Source organism: Balaenoptera borealis (genome assembly GCF_965194805.1).
Source record: "Balaenoptera borealis genome assembly, chromosome: 4".
NCBI classification, from domain to species: domain Eukaryota; kingdom Metazoa; phylum Chordata; class Mammalia; order Artiodactyla; family Balaenopteridae; genus Balaenoptera; species Balaenoptera borealis.
The window spans coordinates 148,597,605-148,617,061 of NC_138861.1; the positions used below are offsets into that span (position 1 = coordinate 148,597,605).

General features: G+C 59.0%; 2 protein-coding genes across 22 annotated transcripts in view; one reads left to right on the top strand and one right to left on the bottom strand.

Moving 5' to 3' along the window:
* The first annotated feature begins 1,709 nt into the window (after positions 1-1,709).
* Positions 1,710-6,718, top strand: MFSD10 (major facilitator superfamily domain containing 10). 7 transcript variants are annotated; one of them, XM_082391268.1, is made up of 14 exons: positions 1,710-1,745; positions 2,338-2,538; positions 3,168-3,385; positions 3,487-3,583; positions 3,855-3,926; positions 4,232-4,390; positions 4,473-4,634; positions 4,897-5,005; positions 5,124-5,235; positions 5,495-5,603; positions 5,696-5,786; positions 5,916-5,963; positions 6,042-6,131; positions 6,332-6,718. In XM_082391268.1, the coding sequence occupies exons 1-14, from the start codon at positions 1,725-1,727 to the stop codon at positions 6,445-6,447; spliced, it is 1,605 nt and encodes a 534-aa protein (XP_082247394.1). In that variant the 5' UTR covers positions 1,710-1,724; the 3' UTR covers positions 6,448-6,718. The 7 variants fall into 7 exon arrangements, with proteins under 7 accessions (XP_082247394.1, XP_082247393.1, XP_082247395.1 ...); XM_082391267.1 differs by having other exon boundaries at positions 3,487-3,560; positions 3,823-3,926; XM_082391269.1 differs by lacking the exon at positions 1,710-1,745 and having other exon boundaries at positions 2,360-2,538; positions 4,300-4,390.
* A 464-nt stretch (positions 6,719-7,182) lies between these two features.
* The window catches only part of ADD1 (adducin 1), a gene marked incomplete at its 3' end in the record, with an annotated part of 76,825 nt that continues 64,550 nt past the window's right edge, over positions 7,183-19,457 (bottom strand). For 7 of the 15 annotated variants that reach the window (XM_082391260.1, XM_082391259.1, XM_082391257.1 and 4 more), the window contains 5 exons: positions 18,946-19,035; positions 18,133-18,225; positions 13,634-13,790; positions 11,164-11,262; positions 7,183-9,117 (listed from right to left, as the gene is read on the bottom strand). In XM_082391260.1, the coding sequence (XP_082247386.1) occupies positions 8,747-9,117; positions 11,164-11,262; positions 13,634-13,790; positions 18,133-18,225; positions 18,946-19,035 (810 nt within the window). Of the gene's footprint in view, positions 9,118-10,436; positions 10,472-11,163; positions 11,263-13,633; positions 13,791-18,132; positions 18,226-18,945; positions 19,036-19,457 lie in introns of those variants that run through there. The other 8 variants (XM_082391247.1, XM_082391258.1, XM_082391256.1 and 5 more) reach the window with 4 other exon arrangements.

Genomic DNA, 19,457 nt, shown 5'->3' on the forward strand with positions numbered 1-19,457 from the left:
GGAGATGCTATCTAACGAATGCCATGAGGGATGCTGGAACGTCAGAGTTTTTTTCCTGTACTTCACTTCATGTTAAAACGCCTCTCCTGACATACTGCACTTTGGGAACAGGGCCAGGCCTCCGTGGGAGCTACATGCCGATAAACTGTAAATGACCTCTCTTCCTCACTTCCAGACAGTCCTCAGTTAATCACAAGGCTCGGGACTGATGGGATTCAGGCTAATGTTTTTGGTCAACCAAGCATATTTGCCTTCATGTGTAGAATTCAGAGTGTTACTTAACGTTACATAAATTTTCAGTCATAAGTGAAACAAGTTTGCACATAGTTTAGAAATCAGAAAAGAAAGAAATCACCCGTAATCCCAGCACCCCAGCAGCCACGATCGGCTTTGCCCCAATCCATACCCAGTCTTGATTAATGCTTTGGAATGCCAGGCCGCTGTGAAGGCAGGAGGGGTTGGGCTGCATCTGCATTGACCCAGGAGGCTTCATAAGGACACAGGAGCCACCTGCCCGCCCTCGTGGCCCTGTGGCGCTACGGCCTTGCACAGAATGCTGCCTCCCTGCAGGGGTGCAGAGGTGGGCAGGTCCCCCAGCCCCCATGCCCCGCCCCAGTCTCCGAGGGCGAGGCACTGGTCCTCACACCCCAGGTGATGATGCGGCGCGTGGCGGAGGCCTCGCCCTCGGCTGGCAGCCCTGTCGGGTGGCCCTAACACATCAAGAAACCCATCCCTGGGACTTCCCTGGTGTCACAGTGGTTAAGAAGCCACCTGCCAATGCAGGGGACATGGGTTCGAGCCCTGGTCCGGGAAGATCCCACATGCCGCGGAGCAACTAAGCCCTTGTGCCACAACTACTGAGCCTGCGCTCTAGAGCCCGTGAGCCACAGCTACTGAGCCCACGCGCCTAGAGCCCGTGCTCCCAACAAGAGAAGCCATGGCAATGAGAAGCCCGCGCACCGCGACTAGAGAAAGCTCGCGTGCAGCAACGAAGAGCCAACGCAGCCACAGAAGTGACCTGAGGTCACAGCCACAGAAGTGACCATGGAGAGATTGGAGGATTTAGCCAGACTGGACATGTGGGAAGAGGGTGACTGATTCTGGCTCCCCCAACAGGGAGGCTGGTGGGGAGAATCAGGAGTTTGATTTGGGGCGCTGTTAGGCCGTGTTGGGGCTCAGAAGGGTGGAGGGACAGGGCCAGAGCGCCCCCTGGTGGCAGGCGGGAGGGACAGATGAAGAGGCCACGTTGGATGAGATTTTTGCATCTTTACTTAATTTCTAGGATTGTTTAGAGATAGGTGTTTGCCAGGTGCGTGACTCCACAGATCTCGAAGGCCCTGGCAGGTGTCGGGGCCACAAACGGGGCTGGCTTCACCTCGCTGTGTAGGCCTGGCCTGCTGTTAACATCGTGCAGACTCAAGACTCCACCCACACGTAAACTCTCCTGCAGCTGTTGCTGCTTAAATTCGCCCAACCGCTGATCCCGGGGGCCTTGCTACTGAGTTCTGTGGTGGTGGAACGCGCCAGCAACAAGCTGATAAAGCCCCAGCTTTGGGTCCTGGGTCGCCAGAGCATACCCACCTCTGCCCACCCCTGGGCCTCTCCACCCCACTGCAGGCACAGTCCTTGGAAATGTCAGTATTCACGTGGATGGCCCGTCCCAGCCCTGCCTCCTACTCCTTGCAAAGGGGCGTGTGTAGAAGGGGTCGTGGAAGAAGGTGGTTATGAAGCCGGAGTGTTTCCATGTGAGTACATTTGCCGACATATTGCCCAGCTCTTCCTCCCCTCTGCCGCGCGCCCACCAGCTCTTATCTCCACTGTGTCACGTGCAAGCTTCTAAGGGGGGGAGCACGGCTCAGGTGGAAGAGGTGAGCATCCCCCGAGCCTGGATAAAGGAACGCGTGTCCTCCTCAGGGAGAGCTAACACGTGTTCTCTTTGGTCGTAAGTGGAACAATTATACGTTAGGCAAAGTGTGACTGCTTGGATGTTTGAAATTTAGTGTCGTTTTCGGAGGAGTGTATGAGTGCTGAGCTGACGGGGTGGACTGTCCTTCCGGTTAGTTCGGCCACAGACGCCTGAATTTCAAGGGACGGAAGGGAAGCAGGAGGTGCTGGCAGGTCCTGAAGTCCGGAACCTCCAGCTGCCGTGGGGTCTCCCCCGGCGCGGGCCCAGGACCGAGCGCGCCCTGGGGGCACCTGCTCCTCCCCGCTGACCCCGGGGCAGGCGGGGCACCGGAAAGTCCTGACCTCACGCCCCCTCCTCCTCGCCGGCCCGTCCCGGCCGAGGCCCGAGGGTGGGCGAACCCGCGCCCCCGCACAGACGCCGCGTATCTGCAGGTGTATTTTGGACGGAGGCCTCCGACGGGAGTGGACGATGCGAGGAGGGTCCGGTCAGGGTGGACCCCGCCCAACGGCCCTCCGGACAGAGCGCCCAAAGCCCCGAGGTCCTCAGCGGGCGGGTCTTCACTCGGGCGCAGAGTCCGGGGGCAAATGGAACTGTGGCCTGTCAGGCGCCTCCGGTTGGATCCCTTCCCGCCGGTAAGCCGCTGCCGGACCCAATATCTGGCCGAGTCACGCGGCCTTAGAGGACCGGCCGAGGCCCCGCCCAGCAGCCGGAAGAGGGCGCGCAGGGCCGCCCACTTCCGGGCGGGCGTGGCGTGGTCGGCGTGCGCAGCCCGCTCGCCGGTCTATTCCGCCTTCGTCCGTCCGTCAGTCTGTCTTTGCGGAGCGTAGACCCCGCAGGTGCGGGATGGGGCGCGCGACCAGGGGCGGGCGGGTGTCTTGTTCTCCGGCTCGCGGGGCCGCCCCCGCCGCCCGCCCGGGCCTCAGTTTCCCCGGCCGCTCCGCCCGGGACCGTGGGGTGGCGGCGGGGGCGGGGAGGTGCCGGGGCCGCGATGCCCCACCCCGGCCCCTGGGACGGTTGGCCTCCGGGGCTGCGGCTTCTTTGCGTAACCCCCGCAGCCTGCGTTTCCTGCTGCCCAGGGTCGGGGGCAGGGTGCACAGAGGGACTCCTGTGTTGGGTCACGGGGCAGGCAGACCCTTTAGGCGCTCGCTGGCTCTTCGCGGGTTGGGGGCACGGCAGGAGCTGGGGGTCTGTTTCCCCCCAGGTAGGTGGGTGTGGGGCTGGGGTACCCAAACGTGCCCTCGTGCGACGTGCCGTCTTGCAGACCCGCCACACGCTCAGCCAGGCCGGATCGGAGCGGCCCCCATCATGGGCTGGGGAGCCGGCGGGAGCTGCACCCCGCGCCCACCCATCCGCCAGCAGCCGGCACCCGAAACCCGAGTGGTCGCTGTGGTCTTCCTCGGCCTCCTGCTGGACCTCCTGGCCTTCACCTTGCTGCTGCCCCTGCTACCTGCGCTGCTGGAGCGCCACGGCCGTGTGCAGGTGAGCACCCCCAGTCCCGATGCCGCTTCACCCCCGATGGCTGTCCATTGCTCCAAGCCCCTCAGGGACTCCCCAGCCCGTCACACTTCCTTGTTCTCTAGGATCCTCTCTATGGCTCGTGGCAGCGCGGTGTGGACTGGTTTGCTGCAGCCATTGGGATGCCAGCCGAGAAGAGGTACAACACCGTCCTGTTCGGAGGTATGGTTCCTGAGCCGGGGCTGGGGGCCCACTTGGGTCTTGCCTTCCTGGTTCCTCCCTTCTCAGTCCCAGGTCCTGGTCCTCATATTCTCCCGCCTGGGCACTGTCTGTTCCTCCTCCAAGTGGGGGGTCTTGGGGCCATCTCAGCTCGAGGTCCGTGGCCTAGGAGTGCAGGGCCCAGCATGGTCCGACCCTTGGGGACTGGGCAGTGTGGTGACTGTGATCTCTGTCTCTTCCAGGTCTGATTGGCTCCGTCTTCTCCCTCCTGCAGTTCCTCTCGGCGCCCCTCACGGGGGCCGTCTCTGACTGCCTGGGGAGGCGCCCGGTGCTGCTGCTCTCCCTGGTACGGGTGCCCACAGATGGGAGCCTCTTCCCGCCCACCAGCAGCCCTCTGGCGAGGCAGCTGTGGGCCCTCCACGGCCCCTCGTTGCCCCCTGGGGGTGGTGTTCGGGGGGCCGGTGGCTTCTGTGGCTAAGCGAGGCTGTGCCAGAGCTGCTCCTGCCACGGGGACACTGGGAACACAAGTGGCCCTTGGATGCTCCAGAACAAGGCGGGGTCCCAGGGTATTGCTTGGGCTTGCTGGCCCCTCTGTGGGCCCCTCCTGGCCTCAAGTGACCGTGCCTGCCCTTGGTCCCCGCCCTGAGGCAGGCAGGCTTGGCCACCTCGTATGCCGTGTGGGCCACTTCGAAGAGCTTTGCGGCCTTTCTGGTCTCCAGGATAATTGGGGGCATCAGCAAGGGGAATGTCAGCCTCTCCACCGCCATTGTCGCCGACCTGGGCTCGTCTCCCGCCCGCAGCAGGGGCATGGTGAGTGCACTTCAGGGGGCTTAGGGGTGGACGGGCTCCCGGGCCGGGTCTCCCTGCCTGGCTCAGGCAGTCTTCTCCCCAGGCAGTCATCGGGGTGGCCTTCTCTTTGGCCTTCACGCTGGGCCCCATGCTCGGCGCCTCCCTGCCCGTGGAGACGGCGCCCTGGTTGGCCCTGCTCTTCGCGGTCTCCGATCTGCTGTTCATCTTCTGCTTCCTGCCGGAGACGCTGCCCCCAGAGAAGCGGGTAAGGTGGGAGCCAGACAGGCGCAGGGGCTCGCTTCTGGGGCCTGCGGGGAGGCCGGGCCGCCCGCTCCCGGTGTCCAGACGCTCTTGGGACCACAGCGCCTCCTGGGGCCCCTGTGTTGCCCAAGTCCCCCTACCTCCAAAGCCTGGCAGGTGGACTGGGGGCAGGGGCCAAGCAGGTTCGGGTCAAGCCCACCCCCAGGCTGCGAGGCCTGGGGACACCACCAGCCTCGTCGCAGGCTCCTCAATCGTGTGCCTTCCAGGCACCGTCCATCACGCTGGGGTTCCGAGCTGCTGTTGACCTGCTCAGCCCCCTGGCCCTGCTCTGCTTCTCAGCCGTGGCGCGTGGCCCGGACCCACCCATCGGAGTCAGTAAGGAGCGGGCCCCCTCGTGAGGGTAGGGCTGTGGCTCCCTCGGGCTGCCCCGGGTTCCCCGCCAGCTGCCATCGGGGCCCCCTTTCCGCTGACGTCCCCTTCCGCTGCTCCGCAGGGCTGGGCAGCCTGCGCCTGCTGGGCCTGGTCTACTTCCTCTATCTTTTCCTGTTCTCGGGCCTGGAGTTCACGCTGAGCTTCCTCGCGCACCAGCGCTTCCAGTTCAGCAGGTGGGAGCGTGGGGCCCCTGCCGGGACCCCGCCTGGGCACGCCCTGCCCTCTCCCCATCCTGAGGCCCCCGCAGCCCCACCGCTTCAGGGCTGACTCCTACCTTGGCCCGTACCCCGGGGCCCAGCCCGGGATCCCGGGGCGGGCGGTGCCTCGCGCCGAGAACGGGTGATGCACGGGCCGTCACCCAGGCTGCCTGGCTCTGCGTGCGAGCAGCACGGGCGCAGCAGGGAAGGGGTGCTGATGGCTCGCTCCTCCCAGCCTAGAGCAGGGAAAGATGTTCTTCTTCATCGGCCTCACCATGGCCACCATCCAGGGCGCCTACGCCCGGCGGATCAGCCCTGGCGGGGAGATCGCAGCTGTGAAGCGGGTACGGGGGCTCCCCTGGGCGTGGGGGCAGGCAGCGCCCCGAGCTCTGCGGAGGCAGCGGGGTGGTCCTGAGACCGGCTGTGCCGCCCGCAGGCCATCCTGCTGCTCGTCCCCGCCTTCCTCCTCATCGGCTGGGGGCACACGCTGCCTGTGCTGGGCCTGGGGCTGCTGCTCTACTCCTTCGGTGAGTGAGTGGCCCTGACCAGGCTGGCGGGGGTGCAGTCAGGGGCCGGCGGCCGGGAATCCTGGAGGGTCGCACCCCTGCCGGCCCCTCCTCCAGGCTGACGGGCGCCTCCCTGATGTCCCCCACCAGCCGCTGCCATCGTCGTGCCCTGCTTGTCCTCCGTGGTCGCCGGCTATGGTGAGAGGCCCTTCCCTTGCCCGAGGTCACCGTGGGTGGCCCACAGGCCCCTGACAGCCTCTCCCTTTTCCCCCACAGGCTCTCCCGGGCAGAAGGGCGTGGTCATGGGCACGCTGCGGAGCCTGGGCGCCCTGGCCAGGGCTCTGGGGCCCACGGTGGCCGCCTCAGGTGAGGGCCGTGCAACAGCGCTCGGGGCATGCTGGGCGCCTGGGGAGGCCCCGCCAGGCCAGGGGACTGCTGGCCCGAGCTGGAGGCCACACAGCCCCTGCTGGCCGCCTCGGTCCCAGCCACTGAACGCCCCCCCCAGCTCAGCCCCGCCGTCTTGTGGGGCGGGGACCGTCGCCATCACCACCCTGCTGTCTCCGCAGTGTACTGGCTGGCCGGGGCTCGGGTCTGCTACACCGTGTGCGCGGGGCTCTTCCTGCTCCCCTTCTCCCTCCTGCGGAAGCTGAGGCCTCCGGCAGGGACGCTCAAGGCCGAGTAGCTGAGCCACCCCTACCCCAGAGCCGGGCAGCTGACGCAGGGAGTGGGAGGCCTGAGCCAGGACGGCTCCCCGCCCCCCAGCCCGGGGCTCAGCCCGGGGAGGCCCAGGACTCGCACTTGTGCCTGTGACACTCCTGTGTGGACCTGCCTGCCGGGATCAGACTCCAAAACCTTCCAGGCTTTCTGTTCACTTGTCTTTTATACTCAGTGACACACAGGGTATATCAGCCAAGTCTCTGAATGACCAAATAAAGCAGCTGTTTTGTATCAAGTGCCTTTCTCCAGTGCCCAGCTCTGCCTCGACACACCCGCTGCCCAGGGAGACCCCCAGGCACCAGGAGCAGCAGCTGAGCACGCGTTACAGCTCCATGGTCCGGAAGAGCACAAGGCTCTGCCCAGGCCCGCTTCCCTCCTCCTCCTGCGCTGTAGCGAGGGGTGGACGGGCCGACGGGCCGCCCCCGGGTCAGCACTTACCAGGTGGTACTTGGGGTGTATCGGCAGACTGGGGAGGAGCGACCCTTCCGCTGGGCTCCCCCCACCTCGCCTGGACCCTGCCCTCCGCCCCCTGAGGAAGAACAAGCGGGCACTGGGGTAGGGCACTTCCAGGTTAGAGAGTCCCCCGTGGTCCAAAGTGACAAACTGCGTGGGATCTTTTTTTAGAACATAAGATAAACTTCTGAAGTCCTATTTTAAAAGAACAAAGAAAAGGAATTCAGATGCAAGACGGCTTCCCAAGTTTAGACAAGAAAACTGCTTAAAGAATTTTATTTGTGAGTAAAACATGTTACAATGAAGAAAGGCTGTAGAACTTGTCCTCCCAAGCCTGTGTCTGTATATGCAACTAAACTTCATGTTGTAATACAAAGAGTTAAACTACAAAAATGAAATTAAAGTCATCGCATACGTGGGGTCAGAGGAAGGGATAAAAGGAAGAGCCCGCGGTTAACGGAGGTGCAGGGTGGGGGTGGAGAACTCTACCACCATCTTGGCAGGGAAACGACACACAGGAGAGAAGTGGCGTGCCGCCAGTGAGCTCGGAGCAGAGGTCAGCGCCATGCAGCCGCCGCAGGTCCTGCCTGGGTGTCAAGCGTGTGGGACCTGAGCCCACGTCGGGCACTGGGTCCCCCAAGGGCCCCTCCCCACTCCTGGGGACCTGTCTGGGGGACAGGCTGGCACTGGAACTCCTGGGACAGGCCACTGTCGAAGAGACACCTGGCCACCCGCCAGTTCCCACTAAGCAGCTAGCCGCTATCTTCCAGGGATGTGAGTGCAGTGAAATTCACCCCGTGGCACTGGAGGGCGGGAGGTGGGCTCCGCCAGTGACTGCACAGGGCGTCAGGTGGGACCCCTGGGGCCAACTCCTACCCCGAACTGCCTTCTGTCGAAGCGAGGGTACCCTCCAGGCTGCGCCGAGCCGAGGTTAAGAGCAGACCCCCCAGGAGAGCGCACGGAGCCCCGCTGCGCTCTGCCCCAGGCCCTGGGGAGAGAACGAAGCACAGCGCAGACCGTTCACTCACAGCGTGTAGGGGGAACTGCAGACGTGCTGAAAGGACATCTAGAAAGCACTCTTCCCCTCCTGATGCACCTTCCCTACGATGACGGGGATCGAGAGCCCCCAGTGAGTAAGGAATGGAGCCGCAAGTCTGGTTTTGGCCGCGGGGGGCCGGTGAGACCATGCATAGGTTACCTGGGTGTACACAGGCCCGTCCGCTGCTGGGACTGCCGCCTCAGCCCAAACCCGCCTCTCAAAGTCCGCCACGGTGGCCTGGGCCATTGGCGGGGACACGAGTGTTCTCACAGGACCATGGCTTTGTGTATCCAAACAAATGAGATCACTGAGCAGAAAATGCCAGCAAGAAGCTACAGGTCTGATTCAGTCACCCGAGACCTCGGGGTGAAGGGAGGCTAGCAGAGACGGGGCACGGATTACTTCACAAGAGAAGGAGAGCAGGAGCGGTCGAGGCCAGAGCCGCCCCCGATCCAGCCAGAACCTGGACTTAGCTAAGCCCCTGGGGACAGCGTGTCCCCGAGGGGCTCATGAGATGGGCCGAGGTGCTGGTCCCTGCAGGGCAGGGCTCCGAGGTGGACGCAGAGGCCAAGTCTCCCCCAGCACCTGAGGCTGCGGGCCGGGCCGCTGCGCACACAAGGTTCGCACCGGTCTCCGTGGGGATTTGGTCACGCCGCGAGGGGAGCGCTAGCTACACAGGGGTGGGCCTTTTGCATTCCATTACACAAGAAGACACGGGCATGAGACACGATCGGGGACAGTCTGGTGGCATCGGTTTGTGCAGGAAGGGCCTTCAGGAGTCGCTCCTCTTCTTGCTCTTCTTCAGGAAGGAGGGAGTGCGGAATTTCTTCTTCTTTTTGGAGGGGGACTTGCCCGGAGACCCATCACTGCCAGGGTCCACAGCAGCCCCCTCCTCGGCAGCCGGGGAGGCGGCCTCGTCAGCCGCCTGGGCTGTGACTGGCTCAGGGACGGCCGCCGAGGGGGACCTGGTGGGGCCTGGAGGGCCCCCTGCTTCACAAAGCCCCTCTTCCTCCTCCTCCTCCTCCTCCTCCAATGTCGGGAAGCAGAGCGCTTCTGAAGGCTCATCAGGGGACAGGTCAGGGAGAGTCGGCGTGAAGGTGGCGGCATCACTGTCGTCTCCGGAAGCCGGCTCCTGCGGCAGGTCTGGGGGGAGGGGTGGGAGAGGCGAGGTTAGAGGGCGACTGCCTGGACCTCCAAGGGGGATCGCAAGCGCCCTGCACCAAACAAGAGTAAGAAGCTGTCAGTAAGATCTACTCTGCTTCAGGCTGGCTGCAGCTCACAGTGCAAAACGTGGGCTCAACCTCAGGGTGGTTTTTAGCTCCTTCTCATGGACAACATGCCGACAAAGCCAGACAGAGTCCCAGGGCTTCGGTCCCCAGTCACAGAGACGGTGATGAAGGCAAGTGGAAACATTTTCAGTATTGCAACGTCTGCGTTAAACACTTGAACCCTTTTAAAGGACACGTGTTAGTAATCCTGAAATCAAGCCTAAATTTGTATCCACGACACCTGGTCTCCCCCAAGGAGAAAACTATATAAAGCTGTGGCAGCTGGTAGAAAACTATGAGTTGATTCCCAGACCCCCATCAACATCAACACCAAACAAAGGCCATTTTAGGCTGGAGAGTTAAAAAAGACATGAACGCTAAGGTAAGGGACGGGCAAAAAATTCAAGCCCCCTTAACATTTTGAACATGGAAACATAAAAGAGCCAAATGGAACTTATTTTAAAGAAACAGCCTGAGGACTGGTTTCTACACTGACCCTGGGGGAAACCAGTTTTGTAGATTTTTTAAAATAGTCCACCAAGTCACCAGCCACTGGCAGGTTAGGCAACAGCAAACCTTCAGTGCCTGGAAATCTAGCCAAACGTCTGGAGGTGAGCAGAGGCTGGGCTGGGCTGAGGTGCGGAGGCGCGGCCGCAGGGGACTGGGCGGGACGGTTAGGACTCACTCCGCGAAGCATGCACAGGTGGCCTGTGGGTGCTCAGGGGAACTCTGACCATCTGACAAATGTCACATTGGGAAAACAGCACTAAATGTCACTCTTCCACCCCCTCAAATTAAGCTTAAGCACCCAGTTTAAGCAAAGATCCAAACACATGCGACCCCCGTGCAGCAGGTGGCAAAATCCCAGCCTGAGTCTAGTCTAGACTTGTCTCGAAGGCTCAACAGGACCACGTGGTCCCTCTGAAACTTCTGAGACCCACAGTGCTCGGAGCAGCGCCGCCTCGGTCCTGGGGGGACTCGAGGACAGGCTGCCCACCGCACAGCTCAGGGGACCCAGCCCCTTCCAGGAAGGCCACTGCCCAGAATGGAGGAACTGGGTAAAAGAAGGGCCTTTGTTTTTATTTTGAATAAACAAAAAACAAAAATTAATAAGCAACAAAGAAGCAGGAGAATGAGGCAAAGCACAGGGAATTCCGATTAAACAGCAGAGGGCCAGGCAGCAGGCGGTACTTACTATGGTAACAGGTACTCTTTAGCACATCCACCTCCTGTTTGTAACGCAGCCACAGGAAGAGAAAAGCACAGGTAGAGAATCTATGCATTCAGTCACAGCCATCGGGTTACAGAAGGAGAATGGCCAGGCCATTCTTGTGGACACAGAAAAGGGCAGGAGGTGAGCCACAGGCTCCCGACAGGCACGGGAAGCACAACGTACAAGACCGAGGGACAGACACGCAGGCCACACGTCACAGAAACACGGTGGGTGGTCTGAGAGGCCAGGGGAGGCGGGCACTCTCCACGGACTGGGAAATATGGCCAAAGAATGCAGCCCTGTGGCCCAGACACAACGGAGGACGTTTCCGGGGGTGATCCGAGCACAGGAAGGTCTAGGAAATGTGCAAGCAGTGGGCAAAACTGACATCATGAACGAAGGTAGGTTCCGATCCCCAACGACTGTCCTCCCACCTGTGACATCACGCTAACGAATCTGTGTTGCCTCAAGTTACCCCGGACAGAACCAGCACGGGAGCAGAGGAGGCTGGGCGAGCTCAGAGCGGATGACGTACTGTTTTCCATGCAAACACACTCGGCTGTTAGTGTCAGTTCAACTACTGCCACACTCAGCTGCTTTTCTTACACAAAGCCACGAAGTTCGGCCCCTCCTGGCGATGCCACCCCGGGCGGCCGTGCACCCTCCCACACGGGGCGGCCGCATACCCACCTCCAGCCGAGAGCTCACCTTCCTCCAGCTTGATGGGGGCGCTGGGGGGAGTGTGGGGGGCAGCAGGGGGCTCCGGAGGGCTCTCTTCTTTGTCTTCTCTAGTCTCGTCCAGATTCTCTGCAGGTGCACATAGGGCAGAAAGAGCGCGGTGAAGGCCTTTGGACACAGCGGGCCTCCCCTCGCCCCTTCCCGGGCAGACGGGCCCTCCCGCCCTGCCCATCGGGCTGCCTCGGGGAGGGCGGGAGGGGCTGCTCAGGGCGCAAGCAAGAGCCCAAGAAGGGAAGGGCTCGCAGCCGCTGGCCTCAACCTTTTCCCCATTCCTACCCGAAAGAGGACAAAGGAAGCCACTCCTGACGGGGCTGTGGATCTCGGTTTGAGAATCTGCCAGAGCTGCCTCTGTGACGGGCTGTGACCGGTGACCCCCAGCCTGTCCTCTCCTGTCCTCTGGTGAGGGGCCATGTCCTCACCATCCTGCCTCTCCCGCTGCTGAGCAAGAGCCCAGGGTCCCAAGCACCCTCGCCCTACCTGCCACCTCAGGGGACATTACAGGAGCGTGACCTTGGTTTTAATTTGTTATTTAGAGCATTTTCTACCAATAATTTAAACTTGGCAGTTGTAACACATATTTTTATTTTCTATAGTAAAATATGCTAAGGAACAGAGGAAAAATTACAAGAACTAGGACTCAGGATCCTGAAATTCCAAGTCTGCCTCTCATTTAGGGAAAAATATATACCAGTATTATCTTAATTCCTTAAATCTCCTTCTCTCATTGAAACTTTTCACGTTAATAGCTTCGGACCAACTTGCTTCCCCAAGTCCCCCGAGCCTACAGCTCCCTTCCTGAAGCCAAGTGTCTCTGAACAGAGGCCTTCACACCTCCTGCCTGAGTGAACAAATTCCTTCAGCCAGGAAAAGAAGCCAAAGGCCAGGGGCTTTCTTCCTCGTGCCTGAGGTGCTGCCTTTGACAGACAGCCTGAGGTCACCGGCGGCACACACTACCCGCCCCCCACCGCCGTGCCCAGAGCCAGCACCAGTGCTGGGCAGGGGCTTCCTGGCAGTGGCCCCTGGCTGCCACTCCCACTGCCGACGGCTCTGTGATCACACAGCACGACCACAGCTGTCCCCGTCCACACTCACTCACTTGCTGTGACATCACTCCTCATGCAGCCTCACATATAGAGGAAGTATTTGTGTCTTGTGGTTTAACTCAAAAAAAAAAAAAAAAAAAAAATCCAGGTTTCCCAGACACTGGAAGGGTCTGAGTCCAAAGGGCAGACACACATATGTGTGCACAGGACCTGGGATTAGGCTACAGGACCAGTAGCTCAGGCCCACACACCAGTTCTTGCTCTAAGGCAAGTAATTATGGCCATAGCTCAGACAGAGCTGTCTACAGGGCTGCATGCACCGTTCAGGAGGTGATCAGAATTCGTGCTGTGACCAGAAGATCAGGCTCACTCTGAATCTATGTGCAGCAAACCTTAATTTTAATGCATATATAACAAAGTGACAGGCAGTGATGGTGGTGTAACACACTGAAAAACAATTCAGCAGTTTTTTTGCACAACTCAAATTCCAATAGCAGCTATGTGATGCATTATGTAATTGGTCTAAAACAAGACTAAAAAAGAAAAAGTTAAATTGGGGCAAATCAGAGGTTGCATTTGAAGCGGGAATAGTTCCCAGGATGGTCCCCCACTGACCTGGAGGGCTGCTCCCAAGAGGAAGAAGCGTGGGCCATCCTACGGTCCCGCGGACAGCAGCATGAAGCTCCTGGAGGGGACGTCATGTCCCAGGGTCTTCGTGGTAACCAACCCAGGGCACTCAGGGACAGTGATTCAGACCCACTGAGCCTTCGTGTCAGAGGCAGTGGGAGGTTGGCTTCTCTCTTAGTTCTCAAAATGTTTGGATGTGCTTTTAAAAACCTGAAGTTTGAAACAAGCTGCTCCAAGAGGTTCTGGCTCTCAGAGCCATTTATTTTCCTTTGTTGTAAAATAGTCCCAACATGTTTTACAAAAATATGACCTCCTATGTCAGTGAGCTACCAAGAGAAACAAAGGCTGCACCAGCACTGGCCACACCCTTCACAGGGTCTGGAAAGATGCCAGAGAGCCCGACACGCTAGTCCCTGGGCCTGTGACCGTGCCCAGCCAGGGAGCTCTCGGGGCTTACGGAGAAAAAGAGTCCGTGAGAAAACTCCAAGCCGTGACTGCAGCTGGGATGAAGGTGGGAGGAGACCGCGTGCAGGGGTGCAGGTCACAGACCCGGGCCGGCCTCCGCCACACGCGGCCTTGTTCTTGGGAACAGATTTCTCTACTCCACCCTCTCTGGAAGCAGAGCAGGACGTGCAGAGACCGGCACGCTGGGCTTACCTTTCCTCGCCACCTACAGTCAGCACAGGACAGAGGAGCCCCCAGAGTGCTCCCTGCCGCCTCTGCACCCACGAGCCGGCCCTGCGGCGCCCCGGACCCGCGAGCTTGCTCACCTTCGGGGCCCTTCTGCTTGCGCTCCACCTCTCTGCGGTAGTCCTCCAGCTCGCGGTCGGTGAGCGTGTTGAAGGGGTTGGGGCCCGCGGTGCTCACGATGACGTGGGGCTGGTACTCCTTCTCAATGATGGCCTTGGAGGCCGTCACTAGCTCGCCCTGCGGACAGAAAGGGACGGCTGGTCCGCAAGAGCCCCGCCGCTCCAGGACTCTCCCTCCTCCCGGGCAAGGGGTGGCGGGGCGCACACACATCCCTGAGCGGCAGCCCGGGTACGGCCCGAGGCCCTGACGCTTAGACTGAGCGGCAGCCTTCAGCAGCAGACTGAGAAACACATGCAACAGGGCAGAGACTCCTAGGAAAGTCCTTCAGACTTCAGAAGCAGAGGCACCAACGTGCAGATCAAGTGTGTAGAGCATCCCAGGGAGAGGCCCATCTCCTCACAGACAGACAGGGATGGATGCAAAAGGGGACTTTTAAAGTCAATTACCCTCCTCCCAAACCAGAAAATGTCATGATCCCAACACTCAGGTAGGTGTGCTCAGAAATGTGCTTATGTTCTAAGAGCACAGAAAAGTTCTGTTCTTTTGACTGTGCATTTGATTTGTAACTAGATCCTGTAACTTACCCCAAAACATTAAGAGATAACAGAATGTCACAAAACACCAGCACTTGTCTGAGGAATTTGGAAAACTGTAAGAATTTATACAAAAGAAAAAAGAAAGCTTAAGCAAAGCGAAGCACACAGGTGGCCCGGTCCTCAAGGAGGAGGCCGACGCAGCCAGGCGCACAGGCAGGGAGCAGCGGGCAGCCCGCGGGCGCTTCGCCCGCCCACCCTCGCCTGCCCAGCGCAGCTCTGTGCCCCGCAGCTCGCCAGCTTGGCCCCCACACGCTCTGGGGCCCAGTTTTGAGAAAGTTAACCAGAACCCAAGCACGTGCCCATTACTTAATGAGAACTTCTGGAAGCCAGTGAAAACAGGAGAATCCACAATCGTTTCGATGCCAGGCCTGGCCCGGCAGCGCTCTCCTCGGTGGGCGAACACCAAAGGGAGAGGGCGTGCCAGCGACGTGCATGAGAGACAGGGCCAGGCCGAGTCCCAGGACATTCAGCTCACCGGCCAGCTGCTCCCCTGGGAACCTGGGCTGAGCAGTCACCGTCCAGCAACATGGACCCCAGGCGAGAGAAGGAAAAGGCTGGAATCCGCAGCCTGTGCTCAGAGAGCCTCGAGATCGGAAATCAGCTGCCTAGATGGGGAGGGGGCTCCTTCTGAGCAGGCCCGACCCCAGGTCGACTGGCTTTTCCTTCAGAAGTAGCCCAGCCTCCCCAGACAGGGATTGGATCCTCGTCTGCCACGAGTTAGCTCTGTGGCCTGAGACAAGCCCCTTGCCGTCCACGGGCCTGTTTTACAGGCCTCGCGAGGGGCCTGCCGGGCTGACCGCAGCTAAGACGTGCTGAGCACTAACATCCTAGGATCTACGGCAACTAGGGAACTGCGTTTGCATCCTGGTATCACTGCCAGTAAAATGAGATGGAGATTCGAGCTTTCAGAGAAATGTTTACATCATTTAAATCAAATGATCAGTCAACTGCCACGGAGACGCCCTGTGGTCAAGCAAGGTCCTTTCTGTCTGGAACACCTGGCCCTCGAGGTGCAGCATGGCCGGTTCCTGCCCCCACTGGCAGGGAGCTCCCTCCTCCAAATTCCTCAGCTGAGGGCCGAGCTGCCTTCCAGACCAGCTCTGAACAGATCCAGGGACACAGGGACCCTGTTATTCTGGAGGGAAGGAGACACAGATACGCTTGAGATGCAGAGGGACGCAGGCCCGCTGTGGAGCAACCCAGGCCGAGAAACCAGGATGTGCAGTGGCTGCTCCCGCCAGCAGGCCCCGCGGAGACTCTCGCTGCTGCCGTCACTTGGAGCCACCACCACGGGCTCTAAGCAGGACAGACGCCCAGCAACTACGTCTGCCCCGACTGACACCGCCTGTGTGGGATGACAGCTCCAGCTCCGAAGCTGTGCAAACCTGGTCTAGTGCCCTGACCTCTCTGAGCATCAGATTTTCACCTGTAAAACCTACTCAGGTTTGAATTTACACTCCAGGTGCGGGGCCACACACACACTAGGTGCTCAACACCAAGTGCACCGGGAGAGTCCACAAGTTGGGCCGCAGGCCTCCTCGCATTTCTACCACGCGGCAGGGGGCTGCAGGCACACGCAGCAACAGGGAAGCTCGTGCTACACAAATCGCACAACAGAGTTCTTCCCCGCGCTGGACAACTTTCAGCGTACACCTTCCCACCCTGGTCTCTAACAACTCGATTCACTCGTAATGAGGTCCAGAAGGCTGCATGCCGGCTCGCGCAGCACTGGAGTCGAGCGCGCCTGCAGCAGGGCTCAGCATTCCTTTCAGAACCGGAGTGTCGGGCTGTGGCTGGCAACTCACCGCCCCTCCCCCGTCAGAAGACACCCCCTGCCCTGGGTGAACAGCTCTCACCATGCGGGAGAGATGGGGGCAAAGCAAAGTCCTTCCAGAAAAGCCCCAACTTCTCAAGTCCCAAACACCTGCTCCTCAGGTTCTCAAACAGGAAGCAAGTATCCATACACTTGCCTTACCGGGAAGAGGATGTGTTTAGAACCTTAACAACCCCAGTCCTTCCCTGGTCAAGGAGAACTCAACTTGCCAGCAAGCAGTGCCATCTTCCAGGAGTAATGCCGTCTGCATCTTGAGGTCCACACTAAAGGATGTGGACACAGACCCAGTCAAGGACGCTGGCGGAGTCAAAGCACCCTCTCACCCCTGGAATGAGACGTGCGTAGTGGGAAGAAGACCAGGGGTGCAAATGTGAGCACCAGGAGGCGGATGATGGAGGAAAACCAGGAACAGAAATCCGTGTCCAGGGGCGTCGACACCTCCCCAACCGGGAGCAGTCTCCTCGGCTAACCGCACCGGACACGGCACTCACAGCGGCATGCTGTTCAGATCTGCTGTGGGGAGGATGCCAGAATCTCCAGGAATCTCACTCCCACAGACTCTTAACTTCCCAGCCAGGCACGAGGGGGGTCCTACGTACAACACTTCACGAAGCGGTCGCAGGTGCCTGGGACGCACGCCCAAGTCTGAGCACCACGCGGTGAAGCAAAAGCCAGAGTGCAACTGGAGGAGGAGCCACGAGGGCACCCTCCAATCCAGCTCGCCAGTCCGCCCTCCAGACAGCCCTCACAGGAGCAAACAGAGACCGCCAAGCGCGAGAGAACGCCAGAGAGACCGCACAGCAGTGACTGCGCACTGGCCTGAGCCCACCAAGCTGGAGGCGGCTCTGGGCTCTCACAGTAAGCGCCCTGGGGCCATGGGCTCAGCACTCTGGACGCATCTGAGAGAAAGAATTATGAGCTACCAAGATCACAACAGCTTATGGTCCAAAGTCGCAACATGAAAAACAAGCAACGGGGGTAAGAAGACATCTTTCTCCCTTGCTCTGAGAAGTTCCCCTAAGAATGGTAGCTGCAAGTACATTCTAAGGACAAGGAAAAATGGGGCCCATTGAATTAATATATAAATGTGCAAGAAAACTTTACCAGCAGGGCTTCCAGACAGGAATATAGAATCATTAGTGCAAATCTGATTTCTCTGGCAATGGGAACATTGATAAAATGATATTTGCATCTCACTGGAGGTGTATTAATCGAAAGAGACCCTGAAAATTTCCTTTGAACACAGGGTACACACCACTAAGACACTCAGCCGTGTGGTCGGCCACTCTGGCTCTACACACTAGCAGCCTGAGTGTGTAGAGGGTTTCCTTCCACCTGGGCAAGTTACACCAGATACATTTTCCACCTACGGTACGTGTCAGGCACGCACGTACACAGAGAAATTACAATTCTGGGTTTCAATTTTCATAAGTATTTTTTCCCCCTTGCAACACTTAAAACAATTATCTAGGTTTTATTTTTTGTTTTTTTTTTTTTTAAGGTAAAAATACATTTCCTCAACAAGGGCTGGCAAAGACTGTCCTGTTTTATTTCCCATTCCTCTGAAATGACGTCTTTCAGTCATACAGCCCCTGGCTGCCGTGTTCATCGCGCCCCCGGTCACAGCTGAGCGAGCGAAGGCAGACGGTCTCACGGGGCAGCCGACAGCTCGCAGTACACCCGTGAGCCTCCTGCAACCGGCACCTTGTAAAAGGCAAACTCCCAGATCCCCACACATGCACCCACCAAAGTCACATGCAGAACTTCAGAAACATCCCTAAGATCAGCCATTTCTCAGCACAACGTAAAAATGCTGAAAATTGTAAAAATAACCTCATACAAAATGCTTTATTTAAAGAACCGAATAAGCAGAACAGAACCTTTTGTACGATCTCACAAATTAATTGAGAGATCCGTTTAAAGCTCCTGCGATACCTAAGACAATACCTAGCGAGGGCGACAGGTGAGGGGCGGGGCGGGTAAAGAGCAGGGCGTGCCAACAGGTAGCTGAGGGCGGGGCGGTGAGTACCTTTCTAAAAGAGAGAGACTTAGCGGGACTAAAGGTCTGCTCTGTACGCTCGAGCCCTTCGATTGTTTCCGTACAGTCAGAGAGGGGCGCGTCCTGCAACAGTAAACTGAGTCGTCAGAGCCCACCAGGCCCGGCTGTGGAACATCAACGAGAGCACAGGATGGAGCCAGCTGAGAGCATGCAGCGGGACAGCCGTCAACAGCGATGCAGCGGTGATGGCGGTGCAACGTGCAAACACGGGCCACAGAACCAGGACCGCGGCTGGCCAACGTCAGAAAATGCAACAACAATCACCAACCCCGGTGAGTCATGTTTACAACATTCGGTGGCAACTTAATTTTCAGAGATAACTACTTACACAATTATCTTCAATGTGCCGTGAGGTACAATCCTTTTACAGAAATGCGTGTAAATGTGGACCACATTTACAGGAACCCTCTGCACTTTTCCCCAAGCAGCACTTTGTTGTGGACAGCAATCTATACAAGAACCAAAGTACACGACACCCACCCTCTTCCAGCGTTGTACACAGTTCACCGCTAACACCGGGCGAACCCAGGCCCTCAGCCAGGCATGCACGACATGGAGCTGGGCTGGAGGGGGACACGGCCCTGGGCATGCTTATGCTTGGTCTACCACTCAAGGAGGAGTGGCTGGGTTCCTTCTTATCATGAAGACTTTGAACAAAGAAAACTGGCTGCCTAGGACACTTACCTCATAGTCATTCTCTCCCAACTTAAGAATAATTTTGGAGCGGGCAGTCATTAGAGCCACCACCCACTCACTACCATCAGAGACATCCTGAGCTCTCACCTGGACGAGGCTCCTGTCCATCACTACACCACACAACACCTGGGACTGGGGGCCAGCCGTCTTAATGTCCTGTAGGTTCTGCTCTCGAATCTGAGGATGGCAAGAAGGGAAACACACATCAACAGTACAGAGAAACCTCGCTGTGACTGAAAGTCACCGTTTGTGCGCTTGGGCCCCCCAGCACAAGCTGCTCTTCTGTTCTGCCCTGCACCCCAGTGGGTCCTGCGTGACCACCGTGCCCGCTTAACGGTGCTGGTCCAGCCCGATTAGTAATTCATGGGTCTGAGGAGACGGAGGGCCCCTTCCAGACGACTTCGGCAGGCACACACCTCACTGAACTCACTAACTCGAGGGGAAGCACCCCCTGTGTGCCCATCTTTTAGTGACACTGTGAACACTGGTGGATCTCATGTTCCAATATACCAAACGTTCTAACTCTTCAAATGAACCCTGCAAGGCAGGGGGCAAAGGCTGTTCTTGCCAGGAACAGGCTCTGCAGCTTCAATTCTGCC

Excerpts from the sequence above, each read along its gene's own strand:
- MFSD10 (XM_082391267.1), top strand. The coding sequence starts at position 1,725 with ATGAAGCCGGAGTGTTTCCAT. Across the intron at positions 3,561-3,822 it reads GGGATGCCAGCCGAGAAGAG|GTCTGATTGGCTCCGTCTTC; the intron begins GTACAACACCGT and ends TGTCTCTTCCAG. Across the intron at positions 4,391-4,472 it reads CCGCCCGCAGCAGGGGCATG|GCAGTCATCGGGGTGGCCTT; the intron begins GTGAGTGCACTT and ends TCTTCTCCCCAG.